Source organism: Apis mellifera, linkage group LG9 (genome assembly GCF_003254395.2).
Source record: "Apis mellifera strain DH4 linkage group LG9, Amel_HAv3.1, whole genome shotgun sequence".
NCBI classification, from domain to species: domain Eukaryota; kingdom Metazoa; phylum Arthropoda; class Insecta; order Hymenoptera; family Apidae; genus Apis; species Apis mellifera.
The window spans coordinates 11,921,788-11,946,393 of record NC_037646.1 but is presented as its reverse complement, the minus strand read 5'-3'; the positions used below and the strand labels follow the sequence as shown (position 1 = coordinate 11,946,393).

Here is a 24,606-nt window from a genome sequence, read left to right as displayed (position 1 = left end):
AAATATGAAAATGATTATCTTCGATTGTGAACAAATGTGAACAAATATCTCTGAATTAAAATTCACACGTATTTTCGTCAACGTTTATTTATTTGTTATCAACGGTGTCAATTGATAAAGTACAATATACAATATATATGTAATGTAATATATAATAGCGATAAGTATGGGAAATCAAATTGTATGAATATTAATATCTAAACTAATATCCAAGTTACGAATGTTCAAGATTAATTAGATATTGGAAATATTCAATTCGCTAATATTGGTGAAACGATCGATTCTTTCGTTGGTCGTGCCATTACTCACGGGAAGAAAAACTTTTCCGGGTTCTGTTTGTAGTGGCATTGCACGTACTGATACGTTTTCTGGCAATCGTCGCCGGTATATTCTGCGTACAATTGTGTAAAGTATTCAGAAACTCGAATGAGAGAAAATTTACGCTTCTTAAAGCATTCAAGTATAAAAATTTGAATGCTATTTATTCGTTATCCTTACCTTCGTTACGACATACCGCTACGATTTCCTTTCCTATGACCACCTCTTCAGGCGGCATCGTGATTTCCAGTTGTTTCACGATCATATCAAAGTCGAAGTTTCCATTTTTAAACTGGGGGAAAAATGCATAATTATATAAATTAATCCATCTTACGGATCAATCTTCGAACATAAAAATCGTCATTTCAATTTTTCACTTACAGTTCGTAATAACTTCATGATGCACGTCGTGTAGCATTGAAGATCGTGATCATCGGGAAATTCGCCTCTTCTCATCCCGTCGACCAACTCTGAATATCGAAAGAAAATAGAGAGGAATGGATCGTTCTTCGATCGATGTATTATTTTTACTCACCTTCCGTTATTGCGATTTTTTGCAAGCACGATTTTCGCATATTTTTAGCTAATTTTTCTACCTGATCAGCACTCATCTGCGGTTAATCGAAAAACTGAATTTTTCCTTGCTCCTTTCTTTTCTTAATCTTACGCAAAGGAGTCGAAAGAAAGATAAAGGGAGTTAAAAGTATCACCGAATGATAAATATTTTTGCATGCATCGAAGCAAAATTGAAATTTTTCGCGATTTCTCGAAAGGCGAATGAAAACAAATGGACTTACACTTTTCACCGGTTTTAACGCCACAAACGTCACAATCGTTATTAATAAAAGTACCGACTTTACGTGCATATTCGAATTCTTAATAAACTTAACAAATGAAACGTTAATCTTCGAGCTAAGACTGAGCAACTGAGGGCTCCGTCCACCTCTGTTTTCCTTATATATCTTATCCTTATAAATCTTTCCAATTTTCGTGTTTCATAAGTCGCGAATAATTATTTTCGTTTACGACGCAACGATAATTCGATAATTTGATATTCGAGGGAGATGATTTTCAAACTTGATGACAAGTTTCCCAAGATTTTATGTAACCCGAATTAAGAACCGTATCCAATTACACCGTATCCGATGGATAATTATCTAAACGAGTTTGAATTTAATCTTCGCGTGATTTTTATATCTGAAAAGAAACAAGGAACAAAGGAAATTTTTTTACCTTCCGCGACGAAGTTCTTAAGAAAAATCCATTCCTCCTTCGCTTCTCCGTACATTCCGCACATAACGATACAAAACGATATACATATTTCCAAGGATCGAAATTGAAAAGGAGAATCGATCGATCCTTCCACCGCAAACCCCCGACGAATTATTCCATTATAGTTTGCCGCCGTCCCCTTCGGTGGTTGCACGGTCCAACTTGCACGAAACAAATTCGCTCTCGTCTCCATCCTCGATACGAGGCTCGTGTTAATGTCGAACCCTTGTATCTCCAGATCCCGTTCCCATATTTGGCGTAGTCGTATTTTAACAATCGACGCAACTTTTACTTTAATTCCACCCCTGCGAGCTCCATCGACCAAGATTGATTCGACGAAATTAAGTTCAATCTACGATTGAGAATTTTGGGCCGGAAACGTAAACAAGTTCGAGCAGCCTTCGAGCCAATTGTAAATATTACATCGCTCGTGATAGGACTCTTTTTAAATATTATATTTTATGGAAAAAGATAAATAACGGGAAGAAACAATGTTACGTCGATTATAGAATCAACATAGCCGAATCTCTACCGAAGAATATGCCAAAACCGAATTATAGAGAACCAGGCCAATTATCTTCCGCCAGAGAGATTTCATTGGACTCATTTTCTAAAGCACATTGATCTAACAGCATCAAAATTAAGACCGTCAAAAGCTTGTAGAATTTGCCAAAAAAGTAAAAAACGTGGGAGTGTAAGAAAGTTCCTTTATCCAGAATGCTTCGAATTATATCACGCCATTGCAGATTATTAATTTCGTATCACTGATTTTTGTATAAATAAACTTTTCATAGTGCTTGCATCTACCAGAATTATTGCATCAGGCTGTAATTACGTGTCAAATGTTCCACAAATATTTGTAATTTTAAGAGGGCGCCGCCGCTAATATTTATATTTGACCCGATCATCGTACCACGTAATTGTAGGTTAAGAGGTTAATCAGAAGAAATAACAACACACCAGCTCTCTCGAAGCTACGTTAGCCTAATTTTTTTTTCGAGATTTCTTCTTAACGAGGAAGAAAAGAAAGAAAGAACGTCCGTGAAGGATTCGCTCAAGGATCAAGCTATAGAAAAGGGAGCAAGTTTGCTTAGCCTGAAATCATAGAGGTGAATTCAAAGGGGTGAGAAGAAGAAGAAGAAGAAGAAGAAGAAGAAGAAGAAAAAGGGATCTATACGACCCTGACACGTTTGAAATTTTTACTTAAAAAAACCGTCTATCGCGGGAATAGAAAGTAGGAGGAGGAGGAGGAGGAGGAGGGAAACGGTGTCAGTGTTTATTTTCATCTATCTCGAAGGCAAGAGAATAAGCCGGTTCCCTTTTTTCCCCTCTCCTCTGCCTCGACCGTGGCCGAGTTATACGCTCTTCTCACTCGCGGCTTTCCTCCCCTTCCCCCGTTTCTTGCCCCCATGAAAAATGCAGCACCGATTTTTTTTCGTGCCTCGCCCCACGTCGTCCCTGACCAAGATCGCGATTCAAGTTTGTTGGCTTCGCTTTCTCTCTCTCTCTCTCTTTTCTTTTTTTTTGCATTCTAAGCCGCGTGATCCTCATTTAAGATAAACCCCGTCGCATCCGCCCCTCTGAATGACAATGGGACCGGAAGGGTGTCGGTGTTATTTATGCAATCGCGCGTTTTCCCGATCCTTTGTCATTCTACGTCGTGCTCCTTGCTCTGTTTATTTAAACGATGCTCCTTTTTCTCCGATGACGATGTATCTGGAATAAATATGATGGATCGATGAAGGGTGGTTTCCTGGATTTTTCTCGTGGTTGTTTCTCCAAGTCGTTCCGTTCCGCGAATATCGCGGAAATTGATTCGAACGAACGAACGTAGGAATTGAATTTCGCGAAGAAAGTTGATGGAACGAAGCGTGGATCATTTGTACGGGTTCCATCGGATTTCCAGCGAGAAATATAGACGAAGGGTTTCCCTCGCTTTGGGGAATCTATCGATTTCCATCGGCTTTGCCGAGAGGACAGCTTCGACAGCCGGGATATCCAAACCGGCGTCCTATGGGGTTCCATGCTTCGTTGCTCGCATGACTCACGCCGAAATATACGCACGTGGGATCCGTGTAAGAGAAATATTCGCGAATCGAGCATCGTCATCTCTTCAAAGTTGTATGTTTCATCGGGGAAAAATGGAAAAATTTAAAACTTTATTTCACGATTCCTTATATTCACGAATCGAGCATCGTCATCTCTTCAAACTTGCGTGTTTCGTCGAAAGAAAATTTTAAAACTTTATTTCGCAATTTTAATTCTTTCGATCGATGTTATCCAATTGATCCAAATATTTGTGAATCGAGCACTGTCATCTCTTCAAATTTACGTGTTTCATCGAAAGAAAATGGAAAATTTTAAAACTTTATTTCGCAATTTTAATTCCTTCGATTAATATTATCCAATTGATCCAAATATTCGCAAATAGAGCACCGTCATCTTTTCAAAGTTACGTGTTTTATCGAAAGAAAATGGAAAAATTTAAAACTTTATTTCACAATTCCTTATATTCACGAATTGAGCATCATCATCTCTTCAAATCTGTGTGTTTTGTCGAGAGAAAATGGAAAAATTCGATAACTTTATTTCATAATTATAATTTCTTCGATTAATATTACCATCATCTCTTCAAATATACATCGAAAGAAAATAAAAAAATTTGACAAATTTATTTCATAATTGCTTCGATCGATATTATTTAATTGGTCCAAATAGTCGTGAATCGAGCATCGTCATCTTTTCAAACCTACGTCGAAAGAAAATGGAAAAATTTGACAACTTTATTTCATAATTGTAATTGCTTCGATCGATATTATCGAATTGATCCAAATATTCGTGAATCGAGCACTATCATCACTCTTCAAACTTCATTGAGTATTCTGTACTTCATTGAGAGAAAATGGAAAAATTTAAAACTTTATTTCACAATTCCTTATATTCACGAATCGAGCACCGTCATCTCTTCAAATCTGTGTGTTTTGTTGAAAGAAAATGGAAAAATTCGACAACTTTATTTTACAATTTCTTATATTCGAGCGCATCTTTTCAAATCTACGTCGAGAGAAAATTTTGCCAAATTTATTTCACAATTATAATTTCTTCAATCAATATTATCCAATTGATCCAAATATTCGTCAATTGAGCACCGTCATCTCTTCAAACTTATTTCATCGAAAGAAAATGGAAAAATTTGACAAGTTTATTTCACAATTTCTTATATTCACGAATCGAATATCGTCATCTCTTCAAATCTACGAGAAAATGGAAAAATTTTAAAACTTTATTTCACAATTCCCTATATTTTTGAATGGAGCGCATATCTCTTCAAACCTGCATCGAAAGAAAATTTTGCCAATTTTATTTCACAATTATAATTCCTTCGATCGATATTATCCAATTGATCCAAATATTCGTCAATCGAGCACCGTCATCTTTTGAAACTTGCATGTTTCGTCGAAAGAAAAATTTCACAATTGTAATTGCTTCGATTAATATCATCCAATTAATCGAAATACATTAATAAATTACTGGCAAACGGTATTACGCATTGTTTGGCTGTCAGGAGTGACACGCGGGGAGAATGATGAAACGGGACACGGATGGGAGGAGAGTGGCCGCGGGATCTCGGAAAGACAACAACGTGTTCTGTCAATCTACAGGCGGACGGATGGATATGAAAATTTCACGAATAGTCTGAGATTTCTGACACGAGGGTTGATGTAGCCCGTGTCACGGGGGAACTCGATACTCGTATCGACAGTTAGGGGTGAATCGCAATTACATTCTCGGGATGACCCTTTAAGGCCGGTTGTTCACCGCTGCCCTTTGATGATATTTAAATTGCACTCGAAACGTATCGTGCTCTGCCCCGACGTAATGCGTTATCTCCCTTGAAATTCGTCCGTGAATAATCGATAATCGTTAGCCTGATTCTCTCGATATCTTGCAAGTAAATGAGATCATATTTATACTCTTCTTAATGTGACGACATTTAATCTGTTACGACCGATTAACAATCGGAGGACAAACTTGGCCCAAACTTCTTCTGCCCAATGACATCTCCAATTCTCTCTTTTGGAGCTTCAATCCGCTTCGAGTGGGCTCGAGTCACGTCCTCTCTATTCCTCATACTTTACCTACCACTGACAACTCTTAATCCGAGGGGTTAGAAGGATTTTTCGTTCGATTTGTACGTAAGAGTTGGTTAAACTTGCTCGTTCGTTTTATCGAAATAAAACAAGATTTATAATGTTGTTTAATAAGCGAGCGACGTGTATCGATACGAAATCGAGAAGGGAGATCGAACGGGAGGGAGAGATGGAGGCGGGTACTGTTTCAGTTTTATCGAGTGGAGTATTATTTATTCGCAAGGGAGAGAGAATGAAAGAAATTTGTCGGTTCATTATGCCTGGATCGCAACGCACGCGATGGGAAAAAAAAGGTAAAAGGGTAACTCGTGGCTGCCACTTGGCCAGCTAGTCACCCCTTTCGCCCACTCGGAACCTCCATTCACCGCACGACAAGGCTTTAATTGCTCTCTGTTATTGTGCAATCGCGTATCAACGTCGACAGAGTGGATCAAGTCGAGTTACGTAAATAATGAATCGAGGCAAGCCCGCTTCTATTCGAGAATCGACCGATCGATCGACTCGAAAAAGAAAGAAAAAAAATTAAAAAGGGGGTAAATAATTCCATTCGTATTTTTGAATCGAAGAATCGAAAATATTGTAAGAGAAGAGAATTCGATCGATTCAAGCTTCAAGTCTCTTTCTTCGGTAATGAGATCTCGAGGCGATCGAGTGAAAAGTAGGATCTCAAAGAAAATTTTTCAAAAAGCAAAAAGTTTAGTTGGTTTGTTAGAAAAATTCCATTATCTGAAGATCATCGATCAAAGTAACGAACGACGCGCGTTCCTTTTCATCGAAAATTACGTTTGTCGCAAGTTATAACGATTACTGAATCGAACAAATTCAGGCATTGTTTATCCGTGAAGAAATTTACTTATTATGCATTTCATTGATACGTAAATTTATTCTTTATTTCAATGTTTACGATTAAAACATATAATATAGTATATCTTTTCTCTCTTTCTCTCTCTCTCTAAAAAAAAAATAAAAAACAGAAATTGAATAATTGCTTTGAAAAAATCAAGCGATAGAAAGAAATCATCGATGTAACAATTTTTCCCCTTTCTTCATCAAGGAAAACTACGTTTGTCGTAAATTATAACAATTAATGGATCGAAGAGATTATTTATCGTGGAAAAGAGTTTCGAAGAAATTTACTCATTCTTTGTTTCAATGTTCATGATTAAGGCATATAATATAGTATACACTATCTTCTCTCTCTCTCTATCTATGTATTTTTAAAAAGAGAGAGAAATAAACTATATTTGTCATAAATTATAATAACAATTACTGAATCGAAGAGAGGATTATTTATCGTGGAAAAGAGTTTCGAAGAAATTTACTCATTCTTTGTTTCAATGTTCATGATTAAGGCATATAATATAGTATACACTATCTTCTCTCTCTCTCTATCTATATCTTTAAAAAGAGAGAGAAAATAAAAATTGAATAATGGTTTCGATCGATATAACAATTTTTCCCCTTTCTTCGTCAAGGAAAACTGTTTGTCGTAAATTATAATAACAATTACTGAATCAAAGAGAGGATTATTTATCGTGGAAAAGAGTTTCGAAGAAATTCATTCTTTATTTCAATGTTCATGATTAAAGCATATAATATAGTATATAATATACTATCTTCTCTCTCTCTCTATTTATCTTTAAAAAAAGAAAGAAAATAAAAATTGAATAATTGGTTTCGATCGAAAAATTCGAGCGATAGATACGAATCATCGATGTAAAAATTTTTCTCCTTTCTTCGTCAAGGAAAACTATGTTTGTCGTAAATTATAACAATTACTGAATCGAACACAAGATTATTTATCGTGGAAAAGAGTTTCGAAGAAATTAACTCATTCTTTGTTTCAATATTCATGATTAAGGCATATAATATAGTATATATAATATAATATACACTATCTTGTCTCTTTCTCTATCTATCTTTAAAAAGAGAGAGAAATAAAAATTGAATAATTGGTTTCGATCGATATAACAATTTTTTCCCGATGTATCTTTTCTTCGTCAAGGAAAACTATATTTGTCGTAAATTATAATAACAATTACTGAATCGAACAGAAGATTATTTATATATTATTATATGGAAAAGATTAAGGATTCAAGAAGATTCAAAGAAATTTTCTCATTCTTTGTTTCAATGTTTATGATTAAGACATATATAATATAATATACACTATCTTCTCTCTCTATCTATATATCTTTAAAAAGAGGGAGAAAATAAAAATTGAATAATGGTTTCGATCGAAAAATTCGAGCAATGAGAACGAATCATCGATATAACAATTTTTCTCCCCCCTATATGGAACGAGGGGGGCAAGAAATTTTACGTTCGTCACACACTCCCCTCCCTCCTCTTCCCCTCTCCTCTCCCTCCCGCGCAACTTTGGCTCGCGCTCCCCGCGTTGCACGGCGAAACTTTATCGGACATCTTCTCCACGTTCAATATTGACTTTACGAAAGTGGCTCTGGATGGAAACCTTCTAATTTTCCGGGTTTCCGATTCCATGATGCAATGCAAATAAAGCAGGCATCCGCTGTACTGGCACAAACGCGGCTGTGCCCTTGCAAACTTCATTTCTTCTTCCCCGCTCTTCTCTCTTTTTTTTCTTTTTGCTTCCCTTTTCTCCAAACTTATCGCCCTCAAAAGAATTTTGATAATACGACTCTCTCCTTCTCTCGTCGATTCGTTCGAGGATTATTTATTATCGTGATTAGAGCGACTGTTTTTTTTAACTTTTATTATTTTAACGATGATGAATTTGTTATATTTTTTTTTCGAAATTTTCGAAATGAAAATTAAACAAGTGGACAACGTAAAGTAGATTCAACGTGGAGAACATGGATGGTTGGTTGATCAATTATTGCGTAACGCGGCGCGGCGGGCGGAAACGGAAACGGTCGGTATTGGATTACAGTGTTCTCGCTGTGTTCCTGGATGAATTGTGTTATCGCTGAGTACAACAACAGCTCTCACGGGGGCGCAGGGTTTAGGAACGATTTTACGACGCGGTTTCGCCGTAACACGGCTTCAATTAAGGATTAACGTGATTGCAAATAGCCACTGTGCATACCAGCCCATCGTGCTATGTACCGATATTATCCCCGTCACTCGATCGGCTATCGACAAAGTTGATACGACACGCTAATGATGTTTCTGCAGTTTCGAAATCGAACGTTCGTATGTATTTACATTCGTATCGTTCGAATAATCTCTTGAGAAACGATAATCGAATTAATTAAAGTTAAAGTTATCAAGTGTTACTCGAATGGAAGATGAATGTTTGCCTTTCGGTTCGTTGCCTTTCCTTTCTTTTCCTTCCTTTCCCCACTCGCTTTATCCTTTTCTCCTAAGTTCTTCCTAAGTTTTCCTTCGAATTAAATAATAATCGAGTCTTTAATTCGTTCGAATTTTCATTGGAAAAAGTTTCTCAGTTTTTCTTCGAGTTAAATAATAATCGAGTCTTTAATTCGTTCGAATTTTCATTCGAAAAAAGTTCGAGTTAAGTAATAATCGAATCTTTAATTCGTTCGAATTTTCATTGAAGAAAGTTCCTAATAGTTAAATAATTTTCCTTCGAGAAGGAATAATAATTAAATAATAATCCAGTTTTTAAGTCATTCGAATTTTCATTTTTCAAAAAAGTTCCTAAGTTTTCCTTCGAGTTAAATAATAATCCAGTTTTTAAGTTATTCGAATCTTCATTGAAAAAGTTCCTGAGTTTTCCTTCAAATTAAGTAATAATCTTTAATTCGTTCGAATTTTCATTGAAAAAATTCCTAAATTTTCCTTCGAGTTAAATAATAATCTTTAATTCGTTCGAATTTTCATTGAAAAAAAGTTTGAATTAAGTAATAATCTTTCATTCGAATTTTCATTGAAAATATTCTTAAGTTTTCGAGTTAAGTAATAATATTTAATTCATTCGAATTTTCATTGAAAAAAGTTCTGAGTTTTCCTTTGAGTTAAACAATCGAATCTTTAATTCGTTCGAATTTTCATTGAAAAAATTCCTAAGTTTTCCTTCGAGTTAAGTAATAATCTTTAATTCGTTCGAATTTTCATTGGAAAAAAGTTCGAGCTAAGTAATAATCTTTAATTCGTTCGAATTTTCATTGGAAAAAAATTCGAGTTAAGTAATAATCTTTAATTCGTTCGAATTTTCATATGGAAAAAGGTATGTTATACGGAAGGACGGTTTCGCAATATCGCAGCGTGTATTCATTAAAGTATAAAAGCCGATTGATGTAGAGGCGAAACGAGGCGCGCTTCGACGACTCTAACCCCTTTTGCTTCTCTTTCAGCTGCTTAATTCCCTGGCGACCGATTTGGACTGCATGCTGAGCGAGCTCTGCACGACCCCGAATTCCTACGAGCGGTGAGTACTTCTTTCTTTCCTTCTTTCTTTCTTTCTTTCTTTCTTCTTTACTTTCTTTTCACCTCCTTCGTCTTCTTCGTCTTCTTCGAGGTCAAGGGCTATTGACGGCAATCGATTCGATGTGTGTGCGTTAACTTACTCACACGTTAGTTTTCTCTACCGAAATATTCCGTATCGTTCGTTTAAATTTGAAAAGCGTACGCAGAAGCGCGTTGCAACGTTATCTGTACAACGAAGCGCGTGTATACAAACCGTTAGATAGACTCGAAGGGGGCGCAACCCCTTTGCGTGATAACGATTAAATGGTGAATTGGCGTGATTTACGATGGAAATGTTGAACGGCGCGACACGCGGAATAATTTCCATATCGTAAGGGCCCTCCGGTGGTGATCTACGGCCAACTTTGCCTACGATGTCCGCCATGTTATATAGGACACCGTGTATAACGGCCACCCCGTTGGATTAAACGCGCGCATCTAACTTTATATATAACTTCCTTATTACCGTGCCCCCATTTACGTCTACGTCTTACGTTTTAAATTAAAATTAGAATTAAAATTAAAAGATTGAACGCCATTTTTATTTTTTCATCGCGAACGAAATCTTTTTAAAACGTACTTGCAACTTCAATTGATAATAATAATAATAATAATATGTAATGTAAATATGTTTTAGAAAATTTATTTGTATAAACGGAGAGGATAGGTTCGCTCGTTATTTCCAGGGGATATTAGAAAGCGGGGAAGGAAGGACAAGCACCTGCCAGCACCTGAAAACGATTACGCATAACATTATGGCGTTGACAGGGGCAACAACACGTGCCACGAATAGTGGGCCGTTTGCTCGTGCAAAATTCTAATTTTCCAAATTTTTATTGATATTTATTGCTCCGCTTGTCGCTCCTTTCACCTCGCATCTCCTTCCAAGCGATCCCCAGAAACGAGATTGAGATGAAGATTGATGCGACGCCTTTCCTTTCGCGTGAAACTCTTCGAATTAGAGGGAACGGGTTGCTTGTGCTCGAAAACCGGACAATCCGATTTATTAATTCGATATTAGCCGGATGAGAAAACTTTGGCGCGAATGTAAAGTAAAATTGGGAAAAGGATAAATAAATAAGGAGGAAGATATGAGATAAAAAATATTCACGATAATAATAATTGATTTATTGGGTGTTTGATGCGATCAATCGATAATAGAGAATGTTATGCTCGCGGAAGGATTGCAAGAATATTATCTCGTAGCAATCTGAACGAGTCCGTTCGTTCCTAATTTCGTCGCAACTTCAAAAGTCGCCATTCATCAGAAAGTTGTATAATCTATCAAGATATCCATCTGCTCGTTTGCCGGAAAGTTTCCGTGTTTCCTCGACCGTCCTCGAGTGATAAATTCTAGAGAAGTTGATAATAGAGAGTGAGAGAGACAGAGAGAGGGAGAGAGAGAGAAATGATCGATACGGAAATTAGTAGAAAATGTTTCTCTCGTTTCATACGCGTGAATTTTTAACGAGTTGGAAGTATAAATTATAAAACGATCGATTCAAAGCTACGAAATATAAATATGATCGATTAAATGGACGAAATTAGAATCGCATGTTTTTTGAACGGATTCGAAATATAAAAAGCAATGGATGAAACGATCGATTTAAAAATACGAAATATAAATATAATCGATGAACGAAATTAGAATCGTGTGTTTTTGGACGAATTGCGAATATAAAAAGCAATGGATGAAACGATCGATTTAAAAATACGAAATATAAATATAGTCGATGAACGAAATTAGAATCATACGATTTTGAACGAATTCGAAATGTAAAAATCAATAGATAAAACGATCGATTTAAAAATACGAAATATAAATATAATCGATGAATGAAATTAGAATCATACGATTTTGAACGAATTCGAAATATAAAAATCAATGGATAAAATGATCGATTTAAAAATACGAAATATAAATATATTCAATGAAATTTCTCTGAAAATGAATCGAAATTAGAATCGCACAATTTTGAACGGATTCGAAATATAAATATAATCGACAGAATTTCTCTGAAAATGAATCGAAATTAAAATCTCAGGATTTTAAACAGATTCGAAATATAAAAATCAATGGATAAAACGATCGATTTAAAAATACCAAATATAAATATAACCTATGAATTTTCTCTGAAAATGAATCGAAATTAGAATCGATTTTGAACGAGTTCAAAATATAAAAATGAATAGGTAAAACGATCGATTTAAAAATACGAAATATAAATATAACCGACGAAATTTCTCTGAAAATGAATCGAAATTAGAATCGCAGGATTTTAAACGGATTCGAAATATAAAAATCAATGGATAAAACGATCGATTTAAAAATACCAAATATAAATATAACCTATGAAATTTCTCTGAAAATGAATAGAAATTAGAATCGATTTTGAACGAGTTCAAAATATAAAAATGAATAGATAAAACGATCGATTTAAAAATACGAAATATAAATATAACCGATGAAATTTCTCTGAAAATGAATTGAAATTAGAATCGCAGGATTTTGAACGGATTCGAAATATAAAAATCAATGGATAAAACGATCGATTTAAAAATACCAAATATAAAATATAACTTATGAAATTTCTCTGAAAATGAATCGAAATTAGATTCGCACGATTCTGAACGATTTTGAGTTTATAAAAATGAATAAGATGATCGATTTAAATATATACGAAATATAAATATAATCGACGGAATTTCTCTGAAAATGAATCGAAATTAGAATCGATTTTGAACGAGTTCGAAATATAAAAATCAATAAAACGATCTATTTAAAAATATGAAATATAAATATAACTGATAAAATTTCTTTGAAAATGAATCGAAATTAGGATCGCACGGATTCTGAACGATTTTGAGCGAGTTTATATAAAAATGAATAAGGTCGATCGATTTAAATGAATACAAAATATAAATACAACCGATAGAATTTCCGGAGAAACGAAGGAAATTACGATCGGCCGATGTCGCACGATATCAATTGGCGCCGCGGCAAAATTTGAAACTCGACTCGCGGTTAATCCGCGATATCAACCGACCGGCGTTTCCACCGCTCGCAAAAATCGAGTTACGCGTGCGGATCGAAGAGAGAGGTCCGCTCGAAAGTGAAAAGGGACGGGGATGGGGTGGACATTTCCGAGGGATCTCGTGGAAACTCGTTGGAACGGGATGGAGAAGTGGTGGGAAAAAATGGAAATTTCATTCGCGTCAACAGCGAACGATACGCTGAAAGAGTAACTCGACTCGTTATCGGGCCACGAGCTCCTCTTCCATGTCGACCCTCCCTCTCTTTTTCCTTTTATTTCGTTTTTCACGCGATCCATCCTCCGACCCGAACGAGAAATTTCTTCCTCGAGCACGGTTGAAAAATAATTCGAGAATTTTTCGGCGGACGCGAATTTACCCGCTTCGCTTTCTCTCTCTCTTTTATGCAAATTTTAAAACTTTTACGAAGAGGATAAATTAATCTTGCTTGTTTCCAAAGGTATTTATAACGGTGGCAGACAGATCTCTATCTCGAACTGTTAATCTGTTCCGAAAAATCTCGATTACTCGTTTCTGGAAATTGGAAGGGCTTGAATGAAAAGAAACTCGCGTGTAGGTGGCGCACGATTATCGACGCGGAGAGATGAGATTTCGGCCGCCACGCCACTGTCACTTACACAACCCCTGCGAACAGAGGCGGCCGAAATCGCGTTCCACCCCTGGCGGAGGCAACCGGTGGAATTGAAATGAAATTCCATCCCCAGCCCGCAACCCCGCTGCCGCTTGAATTATTATCGGCCGGTAATCTCGCTAAAAAGTTGGCCCTCCTTGATATATCGCCATTCTTTTCGTTCCTCCTATTACCGCCTCTCCTCCTTTCGCGAAAAGACGATGAGTCTCGACGAAAGGGTTTTGTTTCCACGAGTTTTCCGCGGTGTTTCTAAACGTTGTCAACGTTTCGAGATTTGCAAGTGACAGCGCGTTTCGAGTGTTTCTCGCAAGTAACGCGTCTCGAGTCCTCTTCAACCACGACAATGGCGTTCTTTCAACGCTAGAGTTGGGGTGTTTCAACTACCTTCTGCAACTGTTCTACGTTGTAGTAAATTCTCGATCTTAATTATTCCTCCAACTTTAAATTTTCTTCCCTCCACACAGTTGTAATATCATTTCGTTGTAGTATCGGGTTTCTTATTTTTTTCCTCGATAAAACCACACTCTCTAATTCCTTGGCTCGAAGCCTCGAGAGGGTTTCCTTTACGGGGGGGTTGATTCGATTAAACTCGGTGTAACGCTGGATCGATCCCACGGATCGTCCACGTCTCCCTTTTTTTTCCTTTTTTACGAGGGTATCGAAGCGAACGTTCGATCGTAAACAGGATTTTTACGCCCGCGATCTCGCCCCGTGGAAATCAAGGAGTCACACACAGGTGATAAATAAATAAATTCTCCATCCTTTGGAAATGTTACCATGGACATGGTCATTGAGTTGATCGACAGAAAAATTCCTTCCAAAAAAAAAGAAAAAGGACGCGAATCATAGATTATCAATGATAGATTATCGATGCTCCATCGTTTGTTCCAGGAGACAACGTTGCCATGGACGTAGTCATTGAGGATGATCGACGGCCAATTATCGAGATCGAGATCGGATTGAAAGTGATCGTATATAAATAGAACGTTGAAAGGGGAGATCCATTTCGTGGATCCATTCGTGTGCCGTGATAGACGATAGAAATAATAGACGCGTGGCTAATAATACTCGCAGAAGGAAGAGAGGATGGTTCGATTTCTCATCCGGATCTGCTTATTTTATCGCAGATTTCGAACGCGGAACAATCGTTTCGATTTCGTTCTTCTTCCTCGAATATCGCGTACCGTGACGAATCGATTTTTTCCATTCCAATTCGCTCGAGCTCCCTTCTCTCTCTCTCTCTCATTAATAGGGGATGGCCGGCTCGTTGTCCGCATAATCGTTAAGATAATGATCCGTGTCGGGCGGGCAGGTAATCGATGCAGAGCACGAATCGGATACACGCGTGTCCGTGCTTCCCTCGGGCCGCCTACTCGATACATGTATATACGACCACTTTCAACCCCTCTCGATCTCGATCTCGCGCTCGATCTTGATAATTGGCCGTCGATCATCCTCGATGACCACGTCCATGGCAACGTTGTCCCCTCGAACAAACGATGGAGCATCGATAATCTATCATTGCGTCTACGATTAGCGTCTCTTTTCTTTCTTTTTTTGGAAGGAATTTTTCTTTCCTCGTTTTTATTTCTAAATATTTCGGAATATGTGTACATCTTCTTTCTCGATACGGTTTGGAGATTCGAAGTAGGCAATGTATTAGAAGTGGAGAAAATTTATTTTTAAATTTGTAAAAGATAATGTATTAAATGTTTAAACGTTTATTAAAGGAAATATATGGACAGGTGATCGATAATAATAATGATTGGCCACGTTTCAATTTATTAAAAAATGAATTTGAATTTCAATTTTATTATATCTTGAATATGTTTTAATTCAAGTCGTTATAAATTATTGATAAGTTTTTTTATTTTTTTTTGTAAATTAAGCTCGAGTAATTATTTCACGTTAGAAATTCACAAATGATTTGGCAATGATTTTTTCATATGTTTCACGTGATAGGAATATGGAAAAAGTAGAAAGTTTCTGCTTTATTTTACCCGATTCTTTGCAAACTTATATCAAAAATAATTTCGTTTACGCACGATATGATATTTATGGGTTAATTTTAAGCTATCTTATGATATATGCATTTCTATCTATCATTCATTCATTATATTTTTGAGAAATAAACGATAACGATATTCCCAACTTCCCTGTGTATTCATTTTTCTTAATTTTATTTATACATTTTTCAAGAAGAGATATAATAATTTACACCAAAAAGCAACTTACTTGTTTTCTTAAGATCAAACATGGGTTCAAAATCGGGGGAAAAAATAATTTCGTCGAGCTTTAGTCCTCCATCGTTTCGAATCGAAAATTGGTGGATCTATTCAGTTACATTTTTCAAGAGGAGATACTTTACAATGAGATACTTTACAAGAGATAATTTACAATGAAAAGTAATTTAATAGTTTTCTTAAGATAAAACATGGGTTCAAAATCGGAAAAAAAATAATTTTAGGCCCTCATCGTTTCGAATCAAAAACTGGTCACTATTCAGTTACATTATTTTTATTTTTCAAGAGGAGATGTAATAATTTACATCAAAAAGCAACTTACTTGTTTTCTTAAGATCAAACATGGGCTCAAAATCGGGGAAAAAATAATTTTAGGCTTCCATTGTTTCGAATCAAAAACTAGTCGCTATTCAGTTACATTATTTTTATTTTTCAAGAGGAAATATAATAATTTACATCAAAAAGTAACTTATTTACTTGTTTTCTTAAAATCAAATATGGGCTCAAAATCGGGGAAAAAATAATTTTAGGCTTCCATTGTTTCAAATCAAAAACTAGTGGATCGCTATTCAGTTACATTAATTTTATTTTTCATACATTTTTCAAAAAGAGATATTGGTGGATCGCTATTCAGTTACATTTTTCAAGAGGAGATGTAATAATTTACGCCAAAAAGCAACTTACTTGTTTTCTCAAGATCAAACATGTGCTCGAAATCGGGGAGAAAAAATAATTTCGTCGAGCTTTAATCCCCCCTTCGTTTCGAATCGAAAACTGGTGGATCGGGGAAGAGAAGCACGGCGAAGCTTCGTGCTCTCCTCCTCCCTCGCAAAATTCTTCCTTCCTCGAATTTTTCCTCTCCGAAATCCCCAGCGATCGAAGCGAAACGAGCGCGGCGATCGAATTATCGGGGAAACTCGATACAAGTACATGGCGCGCCACTAGGAGAGGAGAAGAAGGGAGGGAGGAGAAAAAAGAAGGAGATAGAGAGGAGGGATTCCCCTGGGTTGATTTCTCCGGGTTGCCACCGGATATCCCCCTGATTTCTGACGACTAACGCGAGTCTGATGTTTGCGAGGGTGAGCAACCCTTATCCGACCACCCCGTATCGTTAGCCATAGACAAAAGGGTGTGTCGTCGAAATACGTGCCCCCCAGGCGCCGCTAATTCTCCCGATAATAGATTTCACCCTGCCGGTCGCGAGATTTTTCTTCCTCCGTCCTTCCACCGCTGGTCACTTCCTCCCAGACTTTACCCTTCGAATCCGTGGGAAAAAATATCCCATCCGAGGTTTCGTGCGGATTCACTCACAGTTTTTATATCACATTTGTTATAAATGTTGTACGAATATTGCCAGCAATGTTTCATAGTTGCTATCTATTTGTTATTCTTCGAATAGGCGCAATTATAGTTAAATATATTCATTTTAACCGTGCGTTTTTATTCATCGTTTTCACTGGCCAGTCAAAACAGTATTTTATCCCCAACTCGTGGGAAAAGAACGGCGAAAAATATTGATTGTCCATTTCTTCGAATTAGAAATTCAACGTTAATACGCTGGATTATTATCTCGCGCGACGCGCACGCCGAGTTTCCGACAATCGGTTAATTTCCGGCCCCTGTCAACGCCAGGTGTTGCATCGTTTCACGCATCGAATCGCGCAAACGTGTCAGATGTTGCGAATACGGCCACCGCTCGATATACCGCGTAATACACCGAAATTCGAGTGGATGTATCGCGAGATTATTCTCCTCGAAAGACTTGGCTACGAGACAAACGAGTTACTTAAACTAACTCTCGATCTCGAAGCTCTTTACTCCACTTATCGATGGCAAGCATCACCTGATCGGTCGAACAAGCGTGAATCAACGGTGTGTCACCGGCCGTCTGCCCGCTGTCTGAGGTGTTTCTTAACAGGCTTCTAAAACTGTCAGCCGCAGACCCCCCTGGTATCCCCATAAATTCCACGGGGGAGAATCTCTCCCCAGGGCCGCAGACCTCTCCTCTCCTCTCCTCTCTCCTCGTAGGCGTGGCGTAAACGATATAGAACACGCCGTTTCTTCTCACTTTTGGAAACTGCACGGAAGCCGAGTCCTCGATAATATTGGGCAACTAAGTAATTGCGGATTTTTTTTAGAAAATCAAAGACAATTTTTTCATGGAACTAAATAATTTATTCCGTAATGTGTTGCCCATTTTGATCAATGATCTTTTGCCATCTTTCAGGCAGCATCATAATCCCACGTTCATAAAACTTGTGGTTTTTATTAGCAAAAAACTGAATCAGGTACGATTCGATATCATCATCGTTATTGAAATTTTTACCATTCGAGAAGTTTTGTAAAGATCGAAACAAAAAGTAATCAGATGGTGCAAGGTTAGGACTATATGGTGGATGTGGCAAAACATCCCAACCAAGCTCCAATAATTTTTGCCGAGTGACCAAAGATGTGCGTGGTCTTGCATCGTCATGATGGAATACAACACCTTTTCGATTTGTCAATTCGGGCCGCTTTTCTTCAACCGCATTGTTTAATTTCGTTAGTTGTTCAATGTAGACGACAGAATTGATCGTTCGGTTGGATGGTAAGAGTTTAAAATAGACAATTCCTTTGTAATCCCACCAAACTGATAACAAACCTTCTTTCGACGAATACCAGCTTTTGATGTTGTTTGAGCTGGTTCACGTAGCCTGCTCCACCATCTTTTCCTCTTGATATTGTTGTAAACAACCCATTTTTCATCGCCAGTTATCGGTCGTTTTAAAAATGGATCATTTTCATTACGTTTCTTTAGCAAATGGCAGCTGTTAATGCGTTGCGTTAAATGCTTTTCTTTTAGTTCGTGAGGAACCCATGTATCGAGTTTTTGAACGTAGCCAAATTGTTTTAAGTGGTTTTCGATGCATATAATGCGATACATGAAGCTTCTCTGGAATCTCACGAGTTGTACTGTGACGATCCGAATCGATTATTGCTTTGATTAGGTCGTCATCAACTTCAACTGAAATCCGCAATTACTTAGTTGCCAACCCAATAGAATCGTTGCCTTGGAAATGCAAAAGAGCAATGTAGAATTCTGCTTGTCTCGTGACTCGCGATCTTTCCAATTCTTCTTCTGAGGATAGGTGCACGATCCTTTTTCGAATTAAAATTTAAATCTTTGCTACCATTTTTTCACGTGAGACACAGCGTTCTCTTTCAATTTCGACAGTTGATTTCCTAAACTGGAAGAAATGGCACTCAAAATTGTCGACGATTGAAAAGAAAACTCGACTCTTTTGAAAACGAATTGGAAATGATTCGAATTTGAAAGTTAAGATAGGAGAAAAGGAAAGAAGATCACTAAATATCCTTCTATTCCCGATCGTTGCTCATCCTCGAGCGAAATTTCCCCGGGAAATTCGAATTCGTTCGGAACGGGATGGAATTCCAGGCTTGAAATCCTAGGTCCTCTCGAGCGAGGGTTGGGATAAGGGGGAGGAGGAATTTACGAGGGACGGAACCGTTCCGTGACCATTAATGGGGACCGCTCTCGAAAGTGAATCCCGAATTGCGCGAGTTGCGAGCCCGATATTGAGCGCGATAATTCGCGGCCTCGGATCGCGCTAATATCCGCCACGACCACCGCCTCTCCTCTCTCTTCGTGTCCTTTATCCGACCAACGACGCTCCATTAATCTTTCCGCTTCGTTACCACCCCCGTCCTCGAATCGTTTAAACTCGACGGTTGACGGTACATTGAATCTGACGGATGATCGATGAACGAGTAAATTTACTTGGACTTTCGCTCTCTAACTCTCGATGTTAGGAGCCTACTCTCTCGAATTCGTCCTGGAATGAAAGAGAGAGAAAGAGAGAGAGAAAGAGGAGTGGAATGAAAGGTTATTATCGAAAGAATCTTTGGATTTCTTCGAGGATTCTCGCGCGTGTGAAGCGGACTTAAGCGGATGGTTCCTTCTTTCTCTCGAAAAGAGAGGCAGGAACGGAAGGAGAGGAACGTAATTGGGGATGATGGCACCTGGTCGATCGAGCCGGCCAACGAACAACGTCTGCTCGAAGTAATTCGAAAGGTCGAAAGCTCGTCCTCTTTTACTTTCTCACCTCCTCGTGCTCCTCTTTTTCTTTTTAATTTCTCGACGTGGCCGTAAATTTAATTACCCTTTTGACGAACATTCTTCGTATCTCGATACGAAGAAATATCGAGATGGATACGTGAGATAAAAAAAGTGACAATTTTATGGAAAAGTGTAAGAGGAAGTTTTTTCGAGCAAGACCCGAGCGTTTCTCCGATTTCTCTTTCCACGCTGTGCAAACTAAGTTGCCCGCTCTGAATGAATCTTTCATGCTCCCCCCTTTCCCCTTCGCCTGTCCCGTGGAGCGTAGGCGACTCAATCGATACTGGACCAACCTTGAATTATGCACGCTGACGCGACGTGGAAACGAACCGTTTTCCTTCCCACGGAACTCTAAACCCCTCTCCCCTCCGTCGAGAAATCTCCGACGATTGTTAAACAAATTTCCCTACACCTTCCTAATTTCTTTCGAATCGAAGAAGAGGCGCTCGAAATATCCGTTTGAAATCCGTGGTGGGATTCGAATCGAATCGCTTTAAAGTTTAATCGAAGTTGAAAGGTTGATCGACGGGCGCGAGGCAAATAGAGCCGCGACAATTCCGGTTAAAATAGCGAGCGCGTGAAATGTTGGCCGCTAGTTGACCGGCCGGGCCGCTTTCCGCTCGATTATTCGCGTCGCGTCAGACCCACCCATTATTTCGGATACGACGAGCGCTCGTCGCAACTGTCGCAACAGGTGCATACGAACCGCTCACGACGCGGTGGCTAGAAACGAGATTCCTCCCTTTCTCCTCGTGTCGTCGAAATTTATTATCGTCCAGTGTTTGGCTTATCGTTCGATTCTTTTATAGATTCATCCTTCATCTTTTGCGATATTAATCCGTAATCGTTGATTTTTCTTTTATCAAAATTATTTTATTGTGTTCTTCTCCCACGGATTCATCCTTTATTTTTGCGATACTAATCGTTGATTTTCTTTTATCCAAATTATTCGATCGTGTTCCTCTCCCACAGATTCATTCTTTATTTTTGCGTTGATTTTTTGTTTCTTTTCCATAGATTTATATTTTATTTTTACTAACGCAAAAATAATTGATCGATTCTCGTTTTCGTGATCGTTGATTTTCTTGTATTGAAATTATTCGATCGTGTTCCTCTCTCACGAATTCATCCTTTATTTTTGCGATACTAATCGTAATCGTTGATTTTTTTTTTTATCGAAATTATTCGATCGTGTTCCTCTCCCACAGTGTTTCATCTTTTATTTTTACTAATGTAAGAATAATCGATCGATTCTCGTTTTTGTAATTGTTGATCTTCTTTTATCGAAATTATTCGATTGTGTTTCTCTCCCACAGATTCATCCTTTATTTTTGCGTTGATTTTTTGTTCCTCTTCCATAGATTTATGTTTTATTTTTATTAACGCAAGAATAATCGATCGATTCTCGTTTTCATAATCGTTGATCTTTTTTTATTGAATTTTATTCGATCGTGTTTCTCTCCTACGGTATTTCATCTTTTATTTTTAGTAAGGTAAGAATAATCGATCGATTCTCGTTTTTGTAATCGTTGATCTTCTTTTATGGAAATTATTCGATTGTATTTCTTTCCTATAGATTTATCTTTTATCTTTCGCGATACTAATACAAGAATCGATCTATTCTCGTTTCCGTAACCGTTGATTTTTTATCGAAATTCGGTCGTATTTCTTTCTTACAGATTTATCTTTTATCTTTCGTGATACTAATGTAAGAATAATCGATTGATTCTCGTTTTCGTAATCGTTGATCTTCTTTTATCAAAATATTAATTGATATTATTTGATTGTGTTCCTCTTCCATAGATTCATCCTTTATTTTTGCATTGATTTTTTGTTTCTCTCTCATAGATTCATCTTTTATTTTTACTAATGCAAGAATAATCGATCGATTCTTATTTTCGTAATCGTTAATCTTCTTTTATTAAAATTATTCGATCGTTGTTATTGGATGTTTCTGTCCCACGGATTCATCCTTTATTTTTGCGATATTAATTGTAATTGTTGATTTTCTTTTATTGAAGTTATTCAATCGTGTTTATCTCCCACGAATTCATCCTTCATCTTTCGCGATACTAATCCAGAGAATAATCGATTCTTCGTAACCGTTTTTTATTCTTCTCCCACAAATTTATCTTTTATTTTTAGTAATGTAAGAATAACCGATCGATTCTCGTTTTCGCAATCGTTCATCTTCTTTTATCGAAATTATTCGATCGTGTTCCTCTTCCACGAATTCATCCTTTACTTTTCGCGACACTATTATATATAATTCAGAAAATAATCGATTCTCCTTTCCATAACCGTTGATTTTTTTATAGAAATTATTCGATGGTATTTCTTTCTTTCTCACTGATTCATCCTTCATCTTTCGCAACATTAATCCAACAATAATCGATTCTCGTTTTCGTAATCGTTGATTCTTTTCGTTCGATTCTATTTGCCTGTGTTTATCAAACGCAGCCATTTGATTGATCGCATTTGAAAGACGCGACGAGAAGTCGAGATTTTCTCCCTTTGCCGATATTATTGCGACATCGTAAGATAATCGTTCTTTTACTTCGATCGAAATTCGCGCACTCGTTTCGAAGGAACATTAGTCACAACACATACTTTTTTATTTCAAGATTGATATCGATAACCGTTAGATTGATTTTCGCGCAAGAAGACACGAGATTCGTTTCCATAATTGATCGCATATCTTTCGTAACGAAATTCGAGAATTTTAAAGGCGTTGGGTAGAGGCTGTGAGCGGAATAAGAGGAGCGAGAAACGAAATTCACTGAAAGTAAATCGAGTTTGCTCGTAGTCCGGGACCAAAGGATCTAACGAACCAAAAAATCACGTTGCCACGAAGAAGAAGAAGAAGAAGAAGAAGAAGAAGAGGAGGAAGAAGAAGAGGAAGACGAGATAGTAGCTAAGGAAATCTCGCGGTTAAATGGAAGTTCTAATAAATTTGAACGACTAAGAGATTCTGATACGAGTTTTGCTTCTCATTCTTTTCTTCTTCTTTGCGTAGCAAATTATCGAAGAAATTTCGAAAATCGCTCGTCGTAATCGTTCTTTTACTTCGATATCCATCGATTCGTTTTACGAAGAAAAATATCTTTAAAACCGACACGTTTTAAGAAAAGACACGTAACCTTTATATAAAAGTCGATACACTGAGATGAAATTTTTGTCAAATTAATCAAAAAAGTTTCGAAAATCGTTCATTGTAATCGTTCTTTTACTTCAATATCCATCGATTTGTTGAGATCGCTACGAAATTTATATACCGATATTTTCTTTTACGAAGAATACCTTTCAAAACCTTAGAAAACGCTTAAGAAAAGATATGTAATCTTTATATAAAAGTTGATATACTGATATGAGATGAGATTTTTGCCAATCGTTTCAAAAATCGTTCATTGTAATTCTTTTACTTTAATATCCATCGATTCGTTGAGATCGCTACGAAATTTATATACCGATATTTTCTTTTACAAAGAATATCTTTCAAAACGTTAGAAAACATTTAAGAAAAGATACGTAATTTTTATATAAAAGTCGATACATTGAAATGAGATTTTAAATCGAAGAAATTTCGAAAATCGTTCGTCGTAATCGTTCTTTTACTTCGACATCCATCGATTCGTTGAGATCGCTATGAAATTTATACATCGATATTTTCTTTTACGAAGAAAAATATCTTTAAAATCGACACGTTTTAAGAAAAGACACGTAATCTTTATATAAAAGTCGATACACTGAGATGTCGAATACACTGAGATGAGATTTTTGCCAATCGTTTCGAAAATCGTTTATTGTAATCGTTCTTTTACTTCAATATCCATCGATTCGTTAAGATCGCTACGAAATTTATATATATTTCTTTTACGAAGAATATCTTTCAAAACCTTAGAAAACACTTAAGAACAGATATATAATCTTTGTATAAAAGTCGATACATTGAAATGAGATTTTAAATCGAAGAAATTTCGAAAATCATTCGTCTTTAATTCGATATCCATCGATGGGATTGCTACGAAATTTAAACACCAATATTTTCTTTTAGGAACAATACCTTTCAAAACCTTAGAAAACACTTAAGAAAAGATACGTAATCTTTATATAAAAGTCGATACACTGAGACGAAATTTTTAATCGAAGAAGTTTCGAAATTCTTTTACTTATCCATCGATTCGTTGAGATCGCTACGAAATTTTCCTTTACGAAGAATATCTTTCAAGACCAGAGAACACCTGGAAGGAAACGTACGTAACATTTATATAATGGCACGTGCACGACGGAAAGGAAGATTATAAATAAAAATAACAGAGTCGGTCCCTCGATCGAACGTGAGAACGCTTTTCTCCCCCAATTTCGCCCCCGTCACGTAATATATTCGAGATCGTTGCGGCGAATCGGTTC

The 24,606-nt window shown here is 37.0% G+C and overlaps 2 protein-coding genes across 7 annotated transcripts in view; one reads left to right on the top strand and one right to left on the bottom strand.

The window, feature by feature from the left end:
* LOC727000 (protein sprint) overlaps positions 1 to 24,606 on the top strand; it is a 149,812-nt gene that overhangs the window by 44,807 nt on the left and 80,399 nt on the right. For all 6 annotated transcript variants that reach the window (XM_026442993.1, XM_026442992.1, XM_026442994.1 and 3 more), the window contains one exon: positions 10,040 to 10,113. In XM_026442993.1, coding sequence (XP_026298778.1) covers positions 10,040 to 10,113 — 74 coding nt within the window. The remainder of the gene's footprint in view (positions 1 to 10,039; positions 10,114 to 24,606) is intronic.
* Positions 72 to 1,221, bottom strand: Obp5 (odorant binding protein 5). Its single transcript, NM_001011588.1, is given in 5 exon segments — positions 72 to 391; positions 499 to 610; positions 700 to 788; positions 854 to 929; positions 1,116 to 1,221. Coding segments are annotated over 5 exon segments (432 nt in total). The 5' UTR covers positions 1,185 to 1,221; the 3' UTR covers positions 72 to 305.